This window comes from Artemia sp. Qi Xiang Cuo, chromosome 6, assembly GCF_049724085.1.
Source record: "Artemia sp. Qi Xiang Cuo chromosome 6, ASM4972408v1, whole genome shotgun sequence".
NCBI lineage: Eukaryota > Metazoa > Arthropoda > Branchiopoda > Anostraca > Artemiidae > Artemia > Artemia sp. Qi Xiang Cuo.
Window position 1 is genome coordinate 69211328 of NC_142799.1, and position 23189 is coordinate 69234516.

The following is a 23189-nucleotide window of genomic DNA, read 5'->3' on the forward strand; positions in this document are numbered from 1 at the left end:
TTTATTCCTGAGGGAAGCATGAGTCCCCGAACTTTCCCCATATTTGTTCCACTGTCTGAATCCTCTAGTCAAATTAGAAAGGTGTCTTTTATTTTGGCCAGGGGATTTTATCTGGACGTACCCCCACTGTTTTGGGGTATGGTAGCCATATGTCTTATGGATTCAATCTCTGAGTACAAATCGGGAAGCTAAGCTTGTAATTATTTAATGAATGTTTCCCTCTCTAAATCTCGAGTCTCGTCAGTAAGATTTTCCTAACAATTTTGTACACATTTTGTATAATTTTTCTGTTTGTGACCTTTAGAACTCCCTCCCCACACCCTAAAAACTCCGTGTTGCCAATGCTTACTAGCCAAACCACTATGGCCCCATAGAGTCATCTAAATATAAGAACTTCTGGTTTTAGGGGACTTAATTATCTTTTGGTTGTCAAATTTCTAGATAACTCACAAGTCAATGTCTACACACATTTTTGTAAATTTCATAAAAGTTCCATTCTTCGAAAGAATTTACATGAACCAGAGTTAAAGTTCTTTCGAGAGCTAAGGAGTTCCCTCGAGCTTAAATCCACCTGAGGAAAAAATGGCTTAAATTATTGGTGAGCCGTTGTAATGGCGTAATGCCATAGGCAACGCATTTCTGTTTCTTTTAGCTACGTAACAAACTTAAAAACGACATCGAGTTCCTAGGATATATTAACAGAAAGTCACTTATTGCGAAAAACAACGAATATATTGACAAACAGCTTTATATATGTAAGCGACTATATATATATATATATATATATATATATATATATATATATATATATATATATATATATATATATATATATATATATATATATATATATATATATATATATATATAATTTTCTAGAGGAAGGGGTTTCCAGGTTATAATATTTATTTTAAGAGTGCGAATCACTTGGTCGGAAACAGATCTGAGGACAGGGTGGAGGGGCCAATACAAAGGAGCCTAGGTCTCAAAGTGAATATTTATAGTTTTCCTTTTCCCAGGGTGAGCCATTACTTCCTTCCCTACTGTTTCATTCCTGGTGGTACCCATGATCCCATGAAGTGCATATACGATTTGTGGGAGCCACTATTTTTAAGGGGGGAAACAATCTTAAATTGACAAATATGCCTACAGTTATGAGCTATCCCTTTTCTTGCCAGTTGTAGTCAGAACCTCAGGTAAATTTGTATATTATTAGTATAATTTATGTCACTTTCTACCCTCGTTTCACTGGTTAACGCTAGGCTGACAAAGTGAATGCAGAGGTTATCTATTTAACTGCCTACACGCAAATAGCTCACGCAATCAAAGCGCAATACTGTTTTACTTCAACTCCGCTATTAGATGATTTGTACGAAGAGATGGTTCGCTTTAGATTAGAACTGTTGGGCGATAATTTGACTAAACTATATATCAGTGTCTTCACTATTTATATTTGTTATATCTTCGATCATTTTTTTTTTTTTTTTTGTTAAAGTTAATTAACTCTTCGCTTTTCCAAAGTTCAGTAACAAAAGTTGTAATTAAAGAGCATTTTCCATAATCTTTCCCAAACATTAAATAATATAAAGACAAGCTTCGATGACATAAATGCTTAATAGAAAAATCTAGATTTTAAAATACACGGGCTCAACCTCCGGATAAAGAAATATAAACTACTGGCTATTTTCAACTAAAAGTAAGGATCAACATTAAAACCTAAACGAACATAAATTATTACGTATATGAGGAGGATATCCCCTCCACAATACATCGCTCTTCACGCTAACATTATTTAGAATGTTCAAAAAGCTGTTTTATTCTAACTTAACGAACCTTGTGTTTCGCTTGTTGCTCGTGAAGGATGGGGATACTAAGTCATACTTTAGCGTAAAGAGCTAAGTATTTAAGAGGGGGCATCCCCCATACCCCACCACTGAAAATTCCCCTCCCGCAAAATGTCTGTTTACTTCTCTCTAGTCTGTTTACTAGAGAGTTAGGTGTTGAGGAGGGGACAACCCCTTTTCATATACGGAAATATTTCTGTTTGTTTTAAGTTTTAAAGTTAGTCCTTACTTTCAGTTAAAAAAAACAACTTATTTTTGTATTTAATCCTTTCTGAACGTTTTTCAACTAATGTAGGTTCGAATTTGGCTCACCGTACATGAAAAATTAAAACCAAATTTGCAAATCAATTTTGGAAGATTTATTCCTTCTATGGATGGTTGTTCCCTCTTCGTTATCTTTACTCGCTAAGGCTGTTAGTACTTTTAAAAAGGCTTCCTATTCTAATTAAAAAGCCCCTGTTTTTCAGTAAACGGTCTTAAAAAAATGGGGAAAACAGTAAAACTTAAACGTAAAGAGCAAGGTATTAAGGAGGGGGACACCTTTCATATATGGAAGGGGCAACCCTCCCCCACACGGAAATCTTCTTCGGTGAAATTTCATCCAACGTAAATAAAACCTTCTCCCCGTCAAATTCCCTCCAGACAGATCTATCCTCGCTGAGAATCCCCCCTCCCTGTAAAATTGGTTGGGGACAACTCAGCCTGAAACATTCCCCTTAGCATTCTTTCATGTGAATAAGACTTTAATCTCTAATCGGTTTCTCGATCACTCCAGAAATGCCCCCTTCCGTGGAAATTATTTTCCAGGAATCAAAACACGCAGAAAATAGCCGCAAGATAATTCCGCCGGAACAACTCCAAATGAAAAACTGGCAGAAACCGTCATACCTCCGGGCCGGCACTGATGTTTTCAATAATTTAGTATTTTTTATTAAAATATTTCTAATATTCAATACTACTACTACCACCACTACTATCAGCTCATCGCAGCACCAAACCGTCTGATGCCAATGACAAATTTGGGCTATATATTTGCACATTAGAGGGGGGAGGGGTAAAGTATAGCGAGTCTGCATGAAAAATGTGTTGGGTACAATTATTCTGCATATTATGAAGTAAGAATTGTTTTCTGTCTTCAAACCGCCCAAATACTTTATCCTCCCCCCATATTTGCAAATAAATTGCCCAACTTATATATTTCTGATCTATTTTGTCACTTGCCTTTGTCTTCTCTCGCGTTAAACCAAAAGAAACTAACGAAGACACCGGTTTATTCTCGAGTCTTACACAGCGTAAACTTGAGTAAGTGGCGCATAATACACAAGTACCAAAATTCCTTCCCACTACATAAAATAAGACAAAAAAAGGAAACTAAAAAAAATATCAAATTTGAAAAGCCTTATTTTCCACCGGGAGGGGGGGTATTTTCCACGAGGAGTACTTTCGAGGGGAGGGATATTTTCCTTGGGGTGTATTTTCCGTGGTTAGGGGGGACGTAAACGTCTAGAACCATGAGGAGGATAGCCCCTCCACAATCTCGCTCTTCACGCTAACGTTATTTAGAATTTTCGAAAACCTTCATATTCTAATTTAACAAACCTTGTGTTTCGCTTTTTGTTCGAAAAGGATTGGGATACAAAGTCATACTTTAGCATAAATAGCGAAGTATTTAATAGGGGGCATCCTCCACATCCCACCACCGAAAATTCCCCCAGAGAAAATATCCTCCCGAAAAATGTCTGTTTAATTCCCAATTACAAATGCTATGCGTAAGCAATAAGCAATAGGGTTTTCGTTTTTGAATTAAATAAAAAAAATCTTTTTTTTAACTGAAAGTAAGAAACAACACTAAAACTTAAAACGAACAGAAAGTATTCTGTATGAGAAAGGGGTTGTTTTCTCCTCAACGCCTCGCTCTTTACACTATAGTTTGACTCTTTGTCACAACTCTATCTATTAAAACAATGAAAACTTTAGGATAAAGAATGAGGCGTTGAGGAGGGGACAACCCCTTTTATATACGGAATAATTTCTGTTCGTTTTAAGTTTTAATGTCGCTCCTTACTTTCAGTAAAAAAAATGTTTCGATATTTAGTTTCTGAACGCTTTTCAACTAATACAGGTTTGAATTTGGCTCACCTTACATGAAAAATTAAAGCAAAATTTTTATATTAGTTTTGGGAGATTTATTCCGTATATGAAGGATTTTCCCCTCCTTATTACCTTCTTCTTTACGTTAAAGCTGTTAGCACTTTTGAAAAGCTTCTTATTCTAATCAAATGGTCCTCGTGTTTCAGTAAATGCTCTTTAAAAATATTCCATCCATCTTCCATCCGGTCAAATTTTAAACTCTCCAGCTTAGTATTCAACTTTTCTTGAAAAGTATTCAACTGGCCCTGAAAACCCTCTTCCGATCTTCTAGGACCATTATTTCAACACGATCACCCCTTGGGAAAAAAAAACAAAAAAAAAACAAATAAACACGCATCTGTGATATGTCTTCTTGCAAAAATAGGAAAATTTCTCTTTTTTACAGATTGAAACTTCTAGAGCAGGGTTCTTTGGTACACTGAATCTGATAATGTAATTTCCATCAAGATTCATTTATTTTTAGGGGGTATCCCGCCTATTCCAAAATCGGGTAAATTTTCTCAGGCCCGTAACTTTTGATGGGTAACTCTAAACTTTATGAACCTTATATATCTGAAATCAGCATAATAAATTGATTCTTTCGATGTATTGATTGATATTAAGAATCTGTTTTTAGAGTTTTAGTTACTTTTGAGCCAAGTCGTTCCTTACTTACAGTTCATTACCACGAACTGCTTGACTGTTGTCGTTGCTATATATATATATATATATATATATATATATATATATATATATATATATATATATATATATATATATATATTTTATCAATTTACATAACATTCTTGTGAATTCGGTTTCTCTACACAAGTGTAATCAGATCCCCAAACAAATCTCTAAATGATACGGTAAATAATGAATGTATACATAATAGAATAAATATAGTAATATTATACGTAATGATAATGCAATAATATTATTATAATAAATAATAATGTAATAACGTAACATATTATCAGAATATGAATATAGAAAACAATATTAATAAATTAGCGTGCAAAAAAATGATTAATAACAATTAATCATTTTAAAGTAAGAAGGCAACATTTTATTAAACTTAAATTCTTGCATTAACGTTTGGCGCTCGGGCCTATTTATCCCTTTAACAAAACTGCAGTGAGAACTAAGGTTGACTTCACTGCAGTTAAACTATCCTACATCTAGAGAACGAATCATAGTTTTAATGGATTCTAGAATAAAAACAGCAAGTGCATAGTAATACTTGTATATATATGATGCAATAAACATATTAAAATAGACACATATGGCAACCCAAGTTCATTGAATTTGAAGCCTTCCGTTATCTTGCACCTTGTCACCTTTTCATCCGCACTTATCACCTGCCTTATCACCTGCAGCCCCACTCATATATGGACTATTTTTTAGTCTTTTTCGATATTTTTTTGTACTTTCAGTTGAAAAAAATTATTTTTAAAAATTTTAATTTCTGATTGTTAATTGGATCATGCCGGAAAATCCGGCTTCCTCAAGGTGGTATCAGGCACCATCCCTTCTCCCCACTCTGCACCCACCGACACTCTTTCATAACTAATGATTGGAAATTAAAAAAAGCTTACTAGTAAACAGCCATTCTGTTTCAGGAGTCGCTCTTAAGGAATTAGGACCAAAGGGCAAAACTTACGATTAATTAAAAGTATACGTATACATATTAAAAGTATACGTATACTAAAGTATACGTGCGCTATATACTAAACTATATTAAAGTATACATAATAATATCTGCCCATTTTAAGTTTTGATGTTGCTCCTTACTTTCAGTTAAAAAAAAAACTTTTTTTAAATTTAATTTCTAATCGTTCTCAAATAATACCCGTAAATCTGGCTCTCCTCCATCAAAAATTCCTTCCTCCACGGAAGAATTCCACGTTGGAATGCTCTTTTCACTTAAAAATATCCCCCTCCATGGAAATTCCACTAAGACAATTCCATTCTAGCTGAAAATTCCACCCAGAAACTTTCTTGCGGACAATCTCAGGTGAAAAATGTTTCTTGCTTACTTTCATAAAAAAAAAATTAATTTCTGATTATTTTTTTTTTAAATAAAGCCGGTAATCCCCTCCGTGAAAAGTTCCCCTACAAAAATCCAGCTAAAAGGTACTTTCCAACAAAGATTTTTTTAGGGGGGGGGGGTACAAAAGAAATTTTAAAAAACGCATCAAAAATGTGAAATTGATATCTACTCTCTTATGATTTCAGGGTGTATTGCTAGTCCACGCTGTTATTTTGTAAGTAAAGAATGACATTAAACCCCAAAATGAGCAGAAGTTATTCTGTACAGGAGGGGGATTGTCCCTTCCTTATCCACGCCTCCACCTAAGGGTCAAAGAAACTTCGGACTGTGCTCATTAGATTAGAAATTGAGAGTTCTAGTCATTTTTAAGTCCAATCCCTTTAAGTCCAAAGGGATTGGAGACCAACCAGCTGCATGGAGGTGGTATTTTTCGGGGGGGGAAGAGGGGTATTTTCTCTGTTTTTTTTTCTGGGGTGTATTTTCCGTGGGGGGCTAATTTCCACGGGGTGTATTTTCCGGGGGTGGGGGGGAGCGGTTAACGCAGACCACCGAAAAAGGACAAGGAAAGATAAAAAAGACTGCTAATATCTTTAGATGCGTCAAACGAGGCATACTCGATGCCGATAAAAACCAGAAAAGAACAGAAACGTCTAACAATAAGAAAAAAGGAATTGCAACTAGTCAAGTGAAGAAGAGAAGGGGGAAATCAGAATTGCTTATCAATGAAACTAAAAGTAATTAAAATCTAACCTACATTAGACTGGACTCTTATTACCTCGATGGAGTTGGAGTAGCTTAAATACATTTAGTTTGCTTTTTGTTTGGGAGGGGGAGGGTCAAATGTTTTTGTTTTCTTTTTTTTTTAATATTGTTTCTACTTTTCTTATCCCTTCTTGCGCTGTTCTCGTTGTTCCATTCTTCTGGTTTCGTATTGCTTTCTTTTTTATTCTTTTGCTTTACTAATATGAATGAATAAATAAATCTTAAAACAAATTCAGCTAAAATTGAATATGCAAATCAAGCTTAAAACGAACAAAATAGCTTACTATTGTAGCATAATTAAAGCCCAAAACGAACAAAAACTAAATAAACAATCATAGCAAACAAACATACAGCATGTGCTAACATAAATGAATAAATAAACCTTAAAATGAATAAAGCTTTAATGAAATATGCAAGTCAAGATTGAAAGAAACAGAAATCACTACAAACAGGAGTATGGGTACTGCATCCTTCCCTAACTGTAAAAGTATAAAACCTACTGCGTCATTGGCGCTTTACTGAAAATGAATTATATTACAAATATTTTCTCAGATGCTTATTACAAAATTGAAATAAAAATGAAATTAAAGTAAAATTAAATTTTGGAATGATGAGCTTTTCAGCCGCTGATATTACACATTAAATGTGTAGCTTACACTAATTCATTCCCAAAACCGTTCACGATGAATTTAGTTTCAATACAAGCGTGAGTTCAGTTTATGCCCTCTTTTATAGATGTATAAACCTAAAGCTTACTGTACCACTGGCGTTCACTGACAGTGAATTGTATTACAAATAATCCCTTTTCCAATTATTACAGCATTGAAATGAAAATAAAAATTACGCTACTCAAATTTTACTTATTCAATTTTATTTATTTAAATGGATTTAAACCTTTAGCCTTTTTATAGTATATTAAACGCTAAATGCATATTAAATGCGTTCATATCTTGTGGCAGTTAAATGTTTCTCCTTTTACTATAAAACATTACATTCAGATACCTACTGGTAATTTTTTTTTAGCCCACTTCGTCACTGCATGTGTGGCCGTTTCTGACAGATAACAAGCTGAACATTTTTCATGAAATCAGATTCCAACCCAGGTTTTTAGCCTGTTGGGGAAATAGGTTTTGACCAGGGTTGCTACCCCTAGTGATCTATCACTATTTCTAGTGATTTTTTATGATGCCTAGTGATTTTATTTTAGTTAGTGATTCATAGTGATTATTGTTCTAAAAGTAGTGATTTTTTCCTAAATCTAGTGATTTTTCAAAATAAAGCGCGTAGATTCATGATTGTATCGAATTAATCATACAAGAAGCTAATTAATAAAAAAAAACCGCAAAATAGTGACCCTCTCAACTGCAAATAGAACGGAAATGCGCGAAAATTTGCGAAAATTTGTCTGACAGAGGTAGGAAATACTAATTAAAGGTCAAATAATTTTAAATAAATCAAACCATTAAATTTGGCGTATCAGAGAACCTTATCGTAGAGGTTTCAAGCCCCTATCTGCAAAAGTGTTGAATTTTGTATTATTTGCCAGAAGAAAAATCACGGATGCGTGTTAATTTGTTGTTTTTTTTTTCAGGGGCAATCGTAACGAACCAACGGTCCTAGAACATCGGAAGAGGGGTCATTTGATCGGAAATTAAAATTTCTGGTGTCCCTTTTGTTTGAAAAAAAGATCGGAAGGCTACTAGCCCCCCTACCACCTCCATTTTTTTTTAATTGTCCGATCAAAAGTTTGAGATAGCCATTTTGTTTAGCGTATTTGAAAGGTTCCAAAACTATACCTTTAGATTTAACATGACCCACTTAGGTCCTGAGGATAAGTCTGGGTATGAAAGTATGCTAAGGATAACTTGCTAAGGATAATAATAATGTACGGTCTATGAAAAACCAGTTTCATAGCCACAAAGACAAATAAGGGGTGACAGAACGCATTGGACTTGTATAACTTGAGTTATATATTTGCAAATTAGGGGGTGGGGTAAGGTTAGGTTGTTAGTTTACTCTACCCCCCCCCCCCCCTTAATGTGCAAATATATAGCCAAATTATATAATTACATAACCTATATTATTATGTTTTCATCGCATTTTGGCATATTTCATTAAGATTAACATAACTTTATTTCTTGGGTGGGTTCCGCATAATTAGCAAGTACCCCTTTTTTTACTAAACAAGTAATAAGACCGATGCTTATCAAAATTTGCGAAGGGTGGGATAATTTTATCCATGAAAATATAAAAAGGTCATTTTCAATATTGTCGCTGGTGTCCCAGTAATTATAGCAGCTCAACTAAAGTAAAAAGAAAATAGTTTCTATATTTTTAAGAAAAAAAAATTGAGGTTTAGAAGCGACAAGGAAAAAGAAAGTTAAAAAGAAAAAGCAAATATTTCGATTAGATCACAGATAACCAATTTTCAGCAGTCGGGGTATAAACCAATGGTACCAATTCCGGAAAATACAGGGAGGAAGCAAGGATTTGTTCTATTTTCTGCATAAAGAAACAAAAGACGTTTTTGAAAATTTCAAAGGTAGTTTTCGATTGAGGAAAAACAAAACGTCAATCTAAAGGTATTTTTCCACATCTAGGGCGGTAATTTTACCCCTTTCCTGTAGGTACGCCTGTATATAATATGGTAAAGAAACGAACAATTATTGATTACAATGATAAAGAGTATTATAATTCTAGTGCTTTTAGTGATTTCTATTCAATGATCGAGTAATTTATGCGCTAATTTAGTAATGCTTTTTCAAGAATCTAGTGGTTTATTTTTTTTACCGGATGGCAACTCTGGTTTTGACTATAACTTATGTAAGCTGAGAAATGAGAGTGTATAGTGAAGTGAAAATCGATTTAGTATGACTTGATTATTTTTCGTCGATTCAGGGAAATGTAAAGGTTGCAAAAATATGTTTTTAAAAATATTTGGGGGTGCTATTTTTTCAATGACCCCCCCCCCCCAAAAAAGACAGTTCTCAAAATCTAGGGGAAGGAATCTTGGCGACTCTTAGCGACTCTTGGCCTCTCACTCAAATTTACACTACTACTAAGGAAAATACTTAAGACTTACCTTTTCCAAGTCCACGATTTAAAGCTCTTAGCAATGGCCAGCGGCTACCACACCACCCTCTGTAATCGTCCAAGTCAATAGCCCAAACCATAGCCCCTCCGAGGCCATTTTCAACAACGTATTTCATCTGCAAACACCAATAATTGTTAATTGATCCCAAATGTTGTATGATATTTCAACTGAATTGCTAGGTACCAAGTACCACCCAAATAAATCCACACAAATCGCAGAAAAGCGTAAAGTTGTGATACCATTTCGTTAAAGTTTTCTATAAACTAAACTACTATTTAAAAAAAGTGTGGAAGTGTTCGTAAAAAAATGGTCGTAAACTGGTTCACTGAATTAAGGCAAATAGTGGACCGTAAAGATGATATCACGATGGCATCAATTATGGGGAGCTGGGCAGGGGGGCCTGGCTCTGTCAGGATTTTTGTTTCTTCTCCATATAACTTGTTCGGGGCGCATTTTCATTGAAATACGCCTTTTGGTATTGTCATTGAAAAAATTACAAATTCCTCCCCCTAGATATTGAGAAATATATTTTTCCTCCCCCCCCCCCGCAAAAAACAATCATGAATTAACACCAGTGCCGTATCAACGGTGCGCAGATTATCAAGACTTGACTCTAATTTGAATGACCCATATTTTGAACATTCAGCTGTAGAAATTCCAATTTTTCGAAATATAAATAGAAAAAATGCAGTTTTTCCTTATCTGTGCTAGTTTTCAGACAAAATCACTCCTCTGAAGTCATTGAGGAGATATCTCGGATATATACTATTTAAAGTGACACATTTCTAATGAGAAATTTATATTCATCTAATGGAAATACTTCCTCCGGATATGAATGTTACTGCAAATATTTACAGTAAAAAGAAAAATATGCTTGTGAATATTTTCGCATATTTGAAGGAAGTGTGTTGTATCATGCACTAAAAAGATAAGATTTAGAGCAAAGGAAACTTTCGAAAAATTGTGGTTTTATGTGTGTATGTACGTGTTTTTTTGTTGTTTTTTTTTATTGCAGAAAATGTAAATTTTTAATGCTGTCCGAAAGACTACTATATAACATTGACTAATTAACTGTTCTTCATCCAGGGGTGTCGACTGAGGAGAGCAGTGGTGGTAATTGCCCCCCCTAAATTTTGAAAATACATTTTTCGCCATTTTTATGTACACCGGCCCTAGATTTTGAAAATACTGTTTTGTATATTCCCCCCAAAAAAATTTGATGTATTGGTGCCCTTGTCATCATCATTGCTAGTACTTTCACATTTTAGTAGCATTTGTGATTAGTCCAGATTGAATTTTGTATTGGGAGCTCCGAGCTATAAAGCATGTATTTTCTTGAAAATTCTTATACTTAGGGTGTTTTCCATGGTTTCCATAAATCAAAATAATATTTACACCTTTTGTCTAGCCCAAAATTATGTTCCAAGAAACATTTTATTTGAATACCTGATTTTTCTCATTCAACATAATTCAACCCAATTATGAACAATGTTGCGAATAAAAGAGCCAAAACTTTACGATACTGTTGCAATAAAACAGTGAAGATACACCCTGAATTGTTCGATCTCCAAGCAGTAATCAGCTTGAAGACAATGGCTTCATTTAGACGTTATTAGCGTAACCTTGAATGAGGTTTTATGAAGCCTTCTACAATTTTTGATCAAGAATGAATTCTAGAAAGAAGCTTATAATAGCAAACATTTTGTGTGAAGAACAAGGATTAATATTTTTTTGACAAAAAAGCAATTTTTTTCAAACATAACATAAAATTCCAAAAAAGAAAATTTCCAGCAGTAACTTAAAAAGCACAGTTTTTAAGAATTGGGCTTTGAAGTGTGATATAGACTTGTACATCTGGATTCTTGCCAATTTTCCCTGTAAAAGTATCAACATCTGAAAGTAGGTTAAAACATCTATGTCTAGTCGTCTGATCTTTAATAGCGTAACTTTGCTATCTTCAAATCCAAAGTAAGAAGAATAATAAATGTCGTTTGTATTTATATTTATACCATATTATTCCTGTCTATACTTCCCTTTACTTCTGTGTTAGAAAATAAGCTTTAGTTTCATTGGTTTATTTTTCCACACATTTTCTCAAGGCGATGCTTTATTCCCGATTTCTTGGGAGAAAAATAGGCAAGTCTTTTAAAAACCGAGATTAACTAACTCCTTGGGTTTACTAATGAGAGCAACCCATCTTGACAAGCAAGAAAATACAACTTCTGGATAGACAAATAATTCTCTCTTTTAAAACTTAATTAGTTCTTTGTGCGAAATATTCAACCAGTAAAAACATGGGCAGTTGTATGATATAGCCCCGATCACTCAAGTTGTTCATCCATTGACGCATTGTAGAACCGTTTTTTCCGTTATAGTTTCTTTCAGCTTAGCGTGAGACAAGACAACGAAGTGACTGAATAGATGAGAAACATAAAATTTGGGTTATATATTTGCACATTAGGGGTGGAGGGGTGGTAAATTATTTTGACAGTAAGAAGTTAGAAAACAATTCTTACTACATAATATGCAGAATAATTGTACCTAACACATTAGGCATGCAGACCCGCTATACTTTACCCCCTCCCTAATGTGCTAATATATAGCCCAAATTTTTTTCTAAAGTATTATATTTTTACCATACTTATGTATATTACATTAAGATTGAACGTCAGAGAAACAGGTTCAACTTAGATGAAGAATATTAGGTCGGGGCTATACCATACCAGTAACAAAAGATGAAAAAGTTTGTGAGTTACAAGATCTTTCACGGGTAAAATCTCTTTTACAGGGGGGTTCAACCTCAAAAGAATGTGGGTGGGTTAGGGGGGGGGTAAAAAGGGGGAGGGCTATTGCACCCCTCACTCCCCAATTAACGCTAAGGACTGAGTTTGATCCATACGCGTTTGTCGTACGGAAGCTTCGAGTCTTCGACATAGTTGGACGCAGCTGATCTCGACTGCTTCCAACTACGCCTGATAAGCTTCGGTAAAACAAGTCCTATAAAAAAAGAACGATCCTAAAGAAGCATAAAATTCTAAACTTGTCGTACCACAATGGACGCCAAAACCTTCTAAGTAAGTCATTGTCAGATTAGTAAAGTATGCTGTAACGGTAACTGTGAAAATTTTCATTTGCTTCCAATAGAATTATAATTTGATATGTGTTAATGCCAAACTTTTCAGCAGTCAAATGCAAATATAAATGTAGATACATATTCAATTTTTTCTGTTTATGGGTAGGACGAGTATCACGCTTTTTCTTATGCTTAATGCCCGTGCCACATCGTAGTCACATCTATCGATAAAGAAAGCCAAATATCATGAATGGCAAGGCAATTTTCTTGATTTTAGCGTTATACTTGTATTTAAAAAGTAAAATTGCAAGAAATTAGTTTAAAGAGTTTGCACCAACAGTAATTTGTGTCTAACTGTTTTCTACTAATACTAAGTCGTCTTAACTTTGGTCAGATTCCCTCCCAGATAGAAAAACTGCTATTCTAAGTTTTCGTCTTTTCTAGTTTTAAAAATTATGCCATAAAACTTGACTCTGAATGGTTAATCAAGAAATTTATGTTTGAAAGTTGAACTTTGTTCACCTCAAAATTAGGAACGACGAACGTAATTGGCGCTATAGCCGTGCGTAATTTTGATTTTATTGACAAGTGTGACTATAATGTGGCACGGGCATAAGTCTTTGAATTATTTCACTGCAGAACACTCAGTGTCAAAGGAGCTTTTAGTTATTTCGATTGTTCATTTTGAATAGATTCATTGTCCGAACCAAAAGCCTAGGTTTTTAACAGTTTATCTATTCGTTTCTGATGTTGCTCAGTTTAGTTCTTTTCATTTGCTTTATTAAGTGTTGATTGTCTTTTTTTAAATGTTTGTTTGTGTGACACGATGGTCATTGGTTTAATCACGAGATAACCTCGAACGCAGATCGGTGGTGCCAAAGGGGGCATATTTGCACCATTTGGGCATCTGAGTGGGAAAGAGCACCTTCAAAGCATTTTCGGTCATATAATCGTATTTGGGTGCAATTTCCGTTTTTATGGCTACGGTGTCTTACACCAGGGACCAGGTAACACTAATGCAGAGGGTCGTATCCAGGATTCCTTTTCGGGGAGGGAGGGGGTCACAAAAGATTTTTTTCGGGGTAGTTTACGAAAAAAGACTTTAAAAAACGCATCAATAATTTGCTTATATTCATTTTTGTTCAGTTTTTACGAGCCGGGCAAACATTTCGGGAGACAGGATATCTTCTTCTAACCCCTCCCACCCCAAACTTGGATACAGCCTTGCTAATGCACATCTTTCAATCTGGACTCTGGAGCGGGAAAACACTACAAACGGAAATTATGCTGCAATTTGTAGGTATAATGTTTTTCCTGTCCGTCGATTATATGAACTTGTATAAGATAATAACGATTAAAAAATGCATAAATGACTAATAAGCCTCATGCAGAACAGAAACCAATGAACTATTATGAAGGACCAGACCCTGTCCAATCATAAAAACTTAGACTACGCAAGAATATGTGTCTTAGATAGAATGTCATGACTGCCGATTTCGCACTAGCAATGATTTTACTTCTTAAGGGACCAACTGGAGACACGTTTACTGCCTGTTAGGAGATTATCAAATAACCATGTCTTGGTTGAAGGTATAGGTATTTAGGCTATTCAGGGTTATTTGTATCATTTTCAAAAGTGAAACTACCCCTGTAGCTAAGAGTCACTGGTTCGTATTCCGCAAACAGCCGAGATATTTCAGTAGGTTCCATTCAGGAATTTCTTTCTCTTCCCAGTCCGTTTGCGTTATTTTTTCTTTGCTGTTCTGACGTTTTACCAAAAAAATTTATGTTTCCCATCACAAATTAGTATTGAAAAACTATACAAAGTTGGCCTTGCAAAATAATCGCCAAAATTAAAAGATCTAATTTTAGCCATTTGAGCTTATACCATGAACTTTATTTTTCTTGAAGTAAATTTCAATATTGGATTAGTACCAATCCTATTCACCACCGAAATATAAATTTGAAGCTCTTTTAAGGATTTTATCTTACCTTTTCGACTATATATTCCTCAGTGTCGTATCCAACCCATTGGTCTCCTTTGTAAGCGTATGGGCTTCCTACCGGATCTTTCTCCTCAGTCCAGCCTCCTTCTGCCAGATCAGAACATAATTCGTAGTAGGCAAGGAACCCTTTTTCTTGGGTAAATTTCCCTTTTTTCCCTGGTCCCTTAATGCTGGATCTAGGCTTTGTGTTCTGAGAGCTGCCTAACGTAAAGGATCTTCCATAAAATGGTATGCCAAAGATTATTTTCTCAGGTGGAGCTCCTTTCTTAATCCAGTATGACAGGCCTCCATCCTGAAAGGGTTACAATTACGACATTAATTAATGAAATATGAAATTAAGGAAAGTTTTGAAGAGAAATGGGATGGGCAGAGCATTTTGAGAATATGTTAACCGTGAAGAAAGTGTAGGAAATGATATAGAAAAGAATGATTTTATCTTTGACAATTTGGAAGTGAAGAAAAATTTATTATGTAAAGAAGAGTCAGAGACAGTACTAAAAGGATTAAAAATAATAGACCTCAGGTACTAATAGCGTGGTAAATGAGCTTTCTAAATATGGTGGCTGCGAAGCTAGAGACAAACTGCTAAAGATTATGAATATGATCTTTGAAAACGGGGAAGTACTTAGTGATTTCGGAAAAACTTTAATTAAACCCCATTAAAAGAAAGGTGATAAGAGTGAGTGAGGTAATTTTAGAGGCATTAGCCTGGTTTCTATTGGAAGCCAATTACTTATTATGATGATGCTTAATAGACTGAGAGATGCTGAGGGTAAAATTTCAAGAGACGAACAGCGTGGTTTGAGGAAGTGGGATGCGTCAACTAATTTTTCACTTTTAAACTAATAATTGAGAATTGTCTGAATAATCAGACCTCTTTAGTCATTAGCTTTGTAGACTATAAAGACATTTCATTCAGCCGATAGAAGAGCTTCAGTTAAGGCCCTATCCTTGCATAACATGCCAAATAAGTACATTTAAGTGACTAGTGCTACGTGCGAGGACGATATTGCTGCGCTCAGGTAGGAAGTGAGGTTAGTAGCTGGTTTGGTGTTGAGTCAGGGGTTAAGCAGGGTTGTGTCCTATCCCTGTTTATATCGATTATTTTGATAGATGTTGTCCTAAGAAACAAGGTAAAGGCTATGGGAGAGCATGGAATTAGATGGGGAGGAAAAAATTTTCCACAGTTAGGGAAGGTGATTTAATTGTCCTTTTAAGAGTGTCATTTTTGGAGGTTTTGTTAGTTCAGGGTGCAAGAATTGGTTTGAAAATTGACATTAAGAAAACCGAGTTACTTAAAATAAAAGAAAATCAAGGTCACGAGGTGAACTTGGTTAAGAAGAATACTGATCAAGTGGTTAGATTTACTTACCTTGGCGGTATTATTAGTAAAGATGTTGGATGAAGTGAGGATGTAAAAAGTAGAATTGCCAAGGCCCAGGGTAAGAGTGAAGCCTTAGATAGGTTGGGGTGGTGGAGGTGCTTATGGAATTCCATTGGCCTCGGGTGCCCTGGCACCGCAATGAGTTGTTAGAAATAGCAGTAGTAGAAGTAGTAGCATAGTTATTATTCTTTTCGATATCATATGATTTTATTTACGAAAATTTGGGATTTGTCGCGAGAAAATTTTCTGATACTATTATATACTCATGTTCCAAACTGAATACAAGGTGTGCCACAGCTACAAAAGAAAATAATTTCTATTGCGCAACGAAATTCACAAACACTCAATTACAATGCAATTATGTGAAAAAAAAACAAGCTCAATTAAAAAAAAACAAAAAAAACTGACAACTAATCAGTTCTTATTCTCGATACCCCGCTAATTTTATAAAAAAAAATTCAGAGTGTCATAAAATATTTCAGCTTGTCAATGAAGTTGTTTTTACATCTATCTACTATAGTAACGTCTGAAACAGTCACCTAATTTCATTGAATAAAATTATGCATTGAGAAATCCGAAAATTATATCCCATCAATTTGACATAAAAATCCTATAAAAGGTTTTTCATGAAACGGTAACATCTTGCATGAAACGTTAAGTCTAAGTATGGGGTCTATTAATTCGGTTAAAAAGAAGACTTGTCAGCACTTCATTATACCTTCAATCAGTCATGTCAAAGTTTTGACCTGTGGATTTTGAGTGGCCCTTAGGATATGTAAGTGTGAGGTACGACTTGTATCAATAAGGGGCATCTTGATTTTTGTTTCTATTAAATAAAATAAACAAGTTTTTTCAACTGAAAATAAGGAACAACATTAAAACGAACAGAATTTATTGCGTATACGAGGGGATTTGCCCCTTGCTCAATACCTCGCTCTTCACGCTAAAAGTTTTTTAGTACTTTTAAAAAAAACTTCTTTTTGTTCTGATTAACCGATCCTTTTGTTTCAGGAGTCGTTCTTGAAGAATTAGGACAAAAATTCAAACATTTGCGCAAAGAGTGAGGTATTGAGGAGGGAGTGGCCCCCTCACATGCGTGATAATTTCTGTGCGTTTTAAGCTTTAATGTTTTTCATTACTTTCAGTTGAAAAAATTTAATTTCTTTTTGTTTAATTTCTGATCGTTTTTGAATAAAGTCGGAAAATCCGGCTACTCCTCCACGGAAAGATCCTCTTAGAAAATTCAATCCAAGAATGTTACACAAAAAAAAAAATAATAAACCCAAAAATTTGTTTATATATTTTGTTACCTTTTTACGAGTCGAACACACATTTCGGGTTCGGGTCAAACCCCGAGAATCCCCCCCCCTGGATATGGTCTTACAAATAACTATGGAATAAAAAGGATCTTAAATTCCCATAAAAGAAATATAATCGATCATCAAATTATACCACGTCAGAAAACAGTAAAAACAAATCGGAAGCAGGGTCGTTAACCATCCAAATCTTGTTTTTTGAGCGACTGCTTTCTTCGTAGATAGTCTAACCGTCCTTGCAGATTTCGCCAGAGTCGCGCGTTCATCACCCGTTTATTTTTTGCAACTATAAAGGTCATTGAAACTTCGGAAAGAGTTGGACTAATTTCAATTATTGATTTTTCTTACCTAATTTTCAACAGAAACTAGTTTAAATATAGTTTTTTTTTTAATATAGTTCAAAATAAATGGAAGGATAGGAAGGTAAGTCTTCGAACTGAGGTTAGATATTGGAAGCCATGGTATAGATAGCGGTCGAGCATGACCTTGAAGCTTAGGAACTAAAAATGTTAAGAAGATGTGCTAGAGGTTTTCTAGAGAATTTTCTAAGGACATTTTAAATGTTCGTTTGAATGACTATATATCAAACATTAAGCTTTATGAACAATGCGGTTTGCTCCCACTTTCTAGGGCTATGCTCTCTAGGGCTATGGTTTTCTTCCACTTTCTAGGGCTATAATGAAAAAAGCTTACGGATGAAGGACGATAGATTGCCGGCAAATCGTACTTTCTGGCCCACATTCCCAGGCCAAACAAAAGGTAGGTCGTCCCAGAATGTGCTGATAAGAGGTTATTAGAAATGTTCTGAATGAAATTAGAACTGTTCTAATATCTGTAAAACACGCAAGGCATCCACTCCGTAAAAACAAAGATCTGGCGCTTTCTAATGCTGTATAAACACGTTTTCAGGGGTTTCTCACTCTGGGAATTATATTTAAACTTTAGTTTTTTGGGGGTTTAGGGGGGAAAGCCTCAGTTAGGTTAGTTTACTTATTTAATATATAATATGCTTTACCCCCCCCCTAATTTGCAAATTATAGCCCAATTTTGTTCATAAACTATGAACAAAGCGCGTAGATTTTCGTTAAGTCCAACCGAATAAATCTTACAGTGCCAATTACATCAATGTAATAATGGTATAATTGGTAAGTGATCTAACAAAACCTAACTAAAAAATGTTTTAATAAAGTATTTAGATAAACATTTAAATATAATTAAAACAATAATAATAATATAAGTGAATTTACAGTTGTTTCACTATCTGTTTCAAGTTCTTTTCGATTGAATTCTGCGTGTAACAAAATAAAAAAGAAAAGGTTCATGACGTAGTCACAACTCAAAACCAGAGCAAACGTCGCTAAATTATTCAGTCAGCAGGATTGAGGCCCTCCTTATTATGTCTAGTGTATTTGAGCACAAGCTGTACTAAACCTTATCAAAGCAATGACTTTAAAGAACGAAAATCTCTATCAGCGACTTCTAATTGGCCTTTGTGGCCTGAGCATGGAATAAATTTGGTTAATATGCCCATAATAATAATAATGGCCACCATCTTCATTGGATCTAACATCAATGGATTTTTTTTTGGTGTAGAATGAAGCGCGAAGTTTACAAGAATAAATCTTAACACAGTGGATACAAGGTCTTCGGTATTTTTAGATTCTACTAACACAAATGATGAAAACTACTAGCCCAAATTAACCTATTTGGGTTATTATTACCGTATTTGATTGGACAAATCCTATCTAAATTGTTCCCCAATCAGGCTAATTTCATAAACAAAAATTTAGATATTATAAGTCAAACTACCGTTACTGATGGTTAGTTAGACTCAGAAGATTCTGATGAGGTTTTCATTCAACGGTGAAATGATTTTCACACTTGAAGTTTTTTCAAGGGTCCAAATAAACATTTTTTTTTTTTTTTTTTTTTTTTTTTTTTTTTTTTTTTTTTTTTTAATGAAATGCTATTAGTAATGTGCAGTTTTTCTACAAAAACGTAGGATTACCTTAAAAAAATAACTTTATGTGCCTAAACTAGGCATGAGATGAGCGATTGAATTGCTTGTACAACTCAGAATCATTTACAGAAATTAGATGTATATTGGATTTATTGTTTTGCAATATAGAGGGGCAACACTTCACTTATCACACATACAAAGTGTTATTCAAGGTCTTTTTATGGAGGTAGAGATTGGAAATTGGACATTTCATAAAAAAGACTACGGTCATTCATAAATTACTTCCATGTAGTCTATAATTCAAATAAATAATTTTATCAAAAGAATGTTGATTATCGCTATATTCAGGGGCGAATCTCCAACAGTTTTACTGGGGGGGGAGAGGGGTCCATATACGGATAGTCAAGGGGCATGAAATATATAATAATTTTTCTCCGCATTATTGGGGGGCAACTGCCCCCCCCCCAATTGTTAAAATGATACAGCTGTTATTGGTTGTTATAGTTACTGATTAAAAATTATTTGTGGCTATTATCTTTTATAGTTTGTTTTGTTAGCGCAACATTCTTATGACACTTTACATAGTGTTATATTTGGATATTATTTTTTTATAGCTACTTACTAATATTTATTTGTTGGAATTATATTTTTTTGCTCATACTGCAAGCGACGCATTTTTATAACGCTTTATATAACGTTATACGTAGCTGTTATTTGTTATTATTTTCATTGATAAATACTCGTATTTATTTGGTTGTATCATACTGTGCAGTAGTATTGTAAGCGATACATTTTTTAACACTTTATATAGCGTTACATTTAGCTAATGTTTTTTATTAAATAAAGCAAAAAACAAGGTTTTCCAAGTGAAAGTAAGGAGCAACATTAAAACTTAAAGTGAACAAAAATTGTTACGTATATGAGGGGGTATCCCTCTCGTCAATACCTCCCTCTTTACGCTAAAGTTTGAATTTTGTTCCAATCAAACAGTTCGTGGTAACGAACTGTAAGTAAGGAGCGACCCGGCTCAATAGTAACCGAAACTCTAAAAAACGGGATTCTGATACCAATTGATACATCAAAAGAATCAGATTTTAATGCTGATTTTAAATACAAAAGTTTTATCAAGTTTAGTCCAACCCATCAAAAGTTACTCGCCTGAGAAAATCAGATTTTAATCAGAATACATCAAAAGAATCAGATTTTAATGCTGATTTTAAATACAAAAGTTTTATCAAGTTTTGTCCAACCCATCAAAAGTTACTCGCCTGAGAAAATTTGGCTGATTTTCGAAAAAAAGTGGGAGAAACCCCTAAAAGCTATAGAACCTTAATGAAAATCACACCATTAGATTCGGCGTATCAGAGAACCCTACTGCAGAGGTTTCAAGCTCCTATCTGCAAAAATGTGGAATTTTGTATTTTTTGCCACAAGAAAGATCACGGATGCGTGTGTATTTGTTGTTTTTTTTTTGTTTTTTTTTCCCCAGGGGTGATCGTATCGACCCAGTGGTCCTAGTATATCGTAGGAGGGCTCATTGGAACGGAATTCAAAAGTTCGAGTGTCCTATTTTAAGTGACCAAAAACATGGAGGGCAACTGGGCCCCCTCCCATGCTCGTTTTTTTCTAAAGTCACCCGATCAAAATTTTTAGATAGCCATTTTGTTCAACATGGTTGAAAATATGATAACTATGTCTTTTAGGATGACTTAATCCCCCAAAGTACCGGGGGGGGGGCTGAAAGTTATTAACTTTACCCAATGTCAACATATAGAATGGAATTTAGAATATAATTTATTGACACAAAATCCCAAAGGGCCGTAGTTACAAAAACAAAGACACTTTCATACAAGCATAAATTGGCACAGAACTATAATCTAAGCTAGTGAAATATCACTCTCATCCCTAATCTTCAAAAAAAATAAACCTTTCTCTATGCTCTATAACCATCGTCAGGAACCTTCCGAATCTCTTTATACCTCCAATATCTTTCCTTGCTAATAAATTTATTATCTCATCTCTCTCCCAAGCCTCAACCCCAAACAATTCTTTCCTTAAATATATTAATTCACTACACTTCCCCACAAAATGAACCAAATCTTCCTCTTTCCCGCACATGGGACAGAAGTAAGGACCAGAAGCTTGCCTAACCCTTCCCAGATACTTCCTTCTCTCACCTAGTGGTAACCCATCTGACCTAACACAAATAATCAACTTGTTGCCTCTTTTGAAGCTCCGCCTTAAAATACAATTCTTCTCCCCACTGCTCCTTAGCCTTTGCATATAACTCCAGTGATCGGGTCTCATTCACTCGCGCATGCCACACCTGGATCTCCTGGTCCCTTAACCTCTCCCTGACCCTATTTGCAACTGCTCCTTCCTTTAATCCAATCCCTAGCCCACCATTCCATAGCTCTGAAATAGTATTGGTTGTTGGGAAATATACAGAAGTTTTCAGGGGGGATTTTTTCTGGTAGTGGGAGGGTAGGGGCGAGTCGGGGCTATGTGGGAGGATCTTTCCATGGAGGAGGTTTTCATTGGGGAAGGGACATTGCTATGAAGGGAGCACCGGATTTCCCAGCATTATATAAACAAAAGATCAGAAATTAAATAAAAAAGCAAGTTTTTCAACTGAAAGTAAGGAGCAACATCAAAACTTAAAACGAACAGAAAATATTACGTATAGGATTGGGTTCGCCCCTAAATGGTTCGTTACCATTTAGTATGATTGGGTTCGCTACTTTAGCGTAAAGAGCGAGGTATTGACTAGGGGAACCCCCTAATATACGTATTAAAAAAATATGAATATAGAAGTTCGTTACGTAAGTTAATTCATAAGTTACGTATATTTAATACTAATAAAAACGTTCGTAAATAAAATTAAACAACTTTCGAGAAAGCCATTTAACCAAATAAAAGTAAAATTAATATGCAAATTTTATTTTAAATATTAATGAATGGTGAGCCAAAATCAAAACCTGCATTAACTCAAAAACGTTCAAAAATTAAATAAAAAAAAGTTTTTTTAATTGAAAGTAAGGAGCGGTGTTAAAACTTAAAACGAACAGAAATTATCACGTGTATGAATGAGGCTGTCCCTTCCTCGACGTCTCGCTCTTTACGCTAAAGTTTAACTTTCTCACACTCTATTTTTTTAAACAATAAAAAACTTTAGCGTAAAGAGCAAGGCGTTGAGGAGGGGAGGGGACGGCCCCTTTCATATACGGAATAGTTTCTGTTCGTTTTAAGTTTTAACGTCGCTCCTTACTTTCTGTTAAAAAAACTTGTTTTTTTTATCTAATTCTATAAGGTAAAGTCCATTGGACTGTAAAGTCCAATGCCGTATTCTTTACCAATTCTATAAGAATGACTCCAAAATCACAAAGGCCGTTTAATTAGAATAAAAAGTTCTTTTAACAGTGCTAAAAACAACTTTAGCACAAAAAGCGAGGTACATAATAATTTCTATTCGATTGAAGTTTTGATGTTGTTCTTTACTTTCAGTTGGAAAAACTTTTTTTTATTTAATTTCTGATCTTTTTTTTAAATAATGCTGAGAAATCTGGC

The 23189-nt window shown here is 34.6% G+C and overlaps 1 protein-coding gene across 1 annotated transcript in view; it reads right to left on the minus strand.

Annotated features, from left to right (window-relative positions):
• Cht10 (Chitinase 10) overlaps positions 1–23189 on the minus strand; it is a 141333-nt gene that overhangs the window by 86660 nt on the left and 31484 nt on the right. Inside the window, exons 6-7 of the mRNA XM_089091125.1 lie at positions 14949–15254; positions 9872–9998 (exon numbers count right to left, since the gene is read on the minus strand). Coding sequence (XP_088947251.1) covers positions 9872–9998; positions 14949–15254 — 433 coding nt within the window. The remainder of the gene's footprint in view (positions 1–9871; positions 9999–14948; positions 15255–23189) is intronic.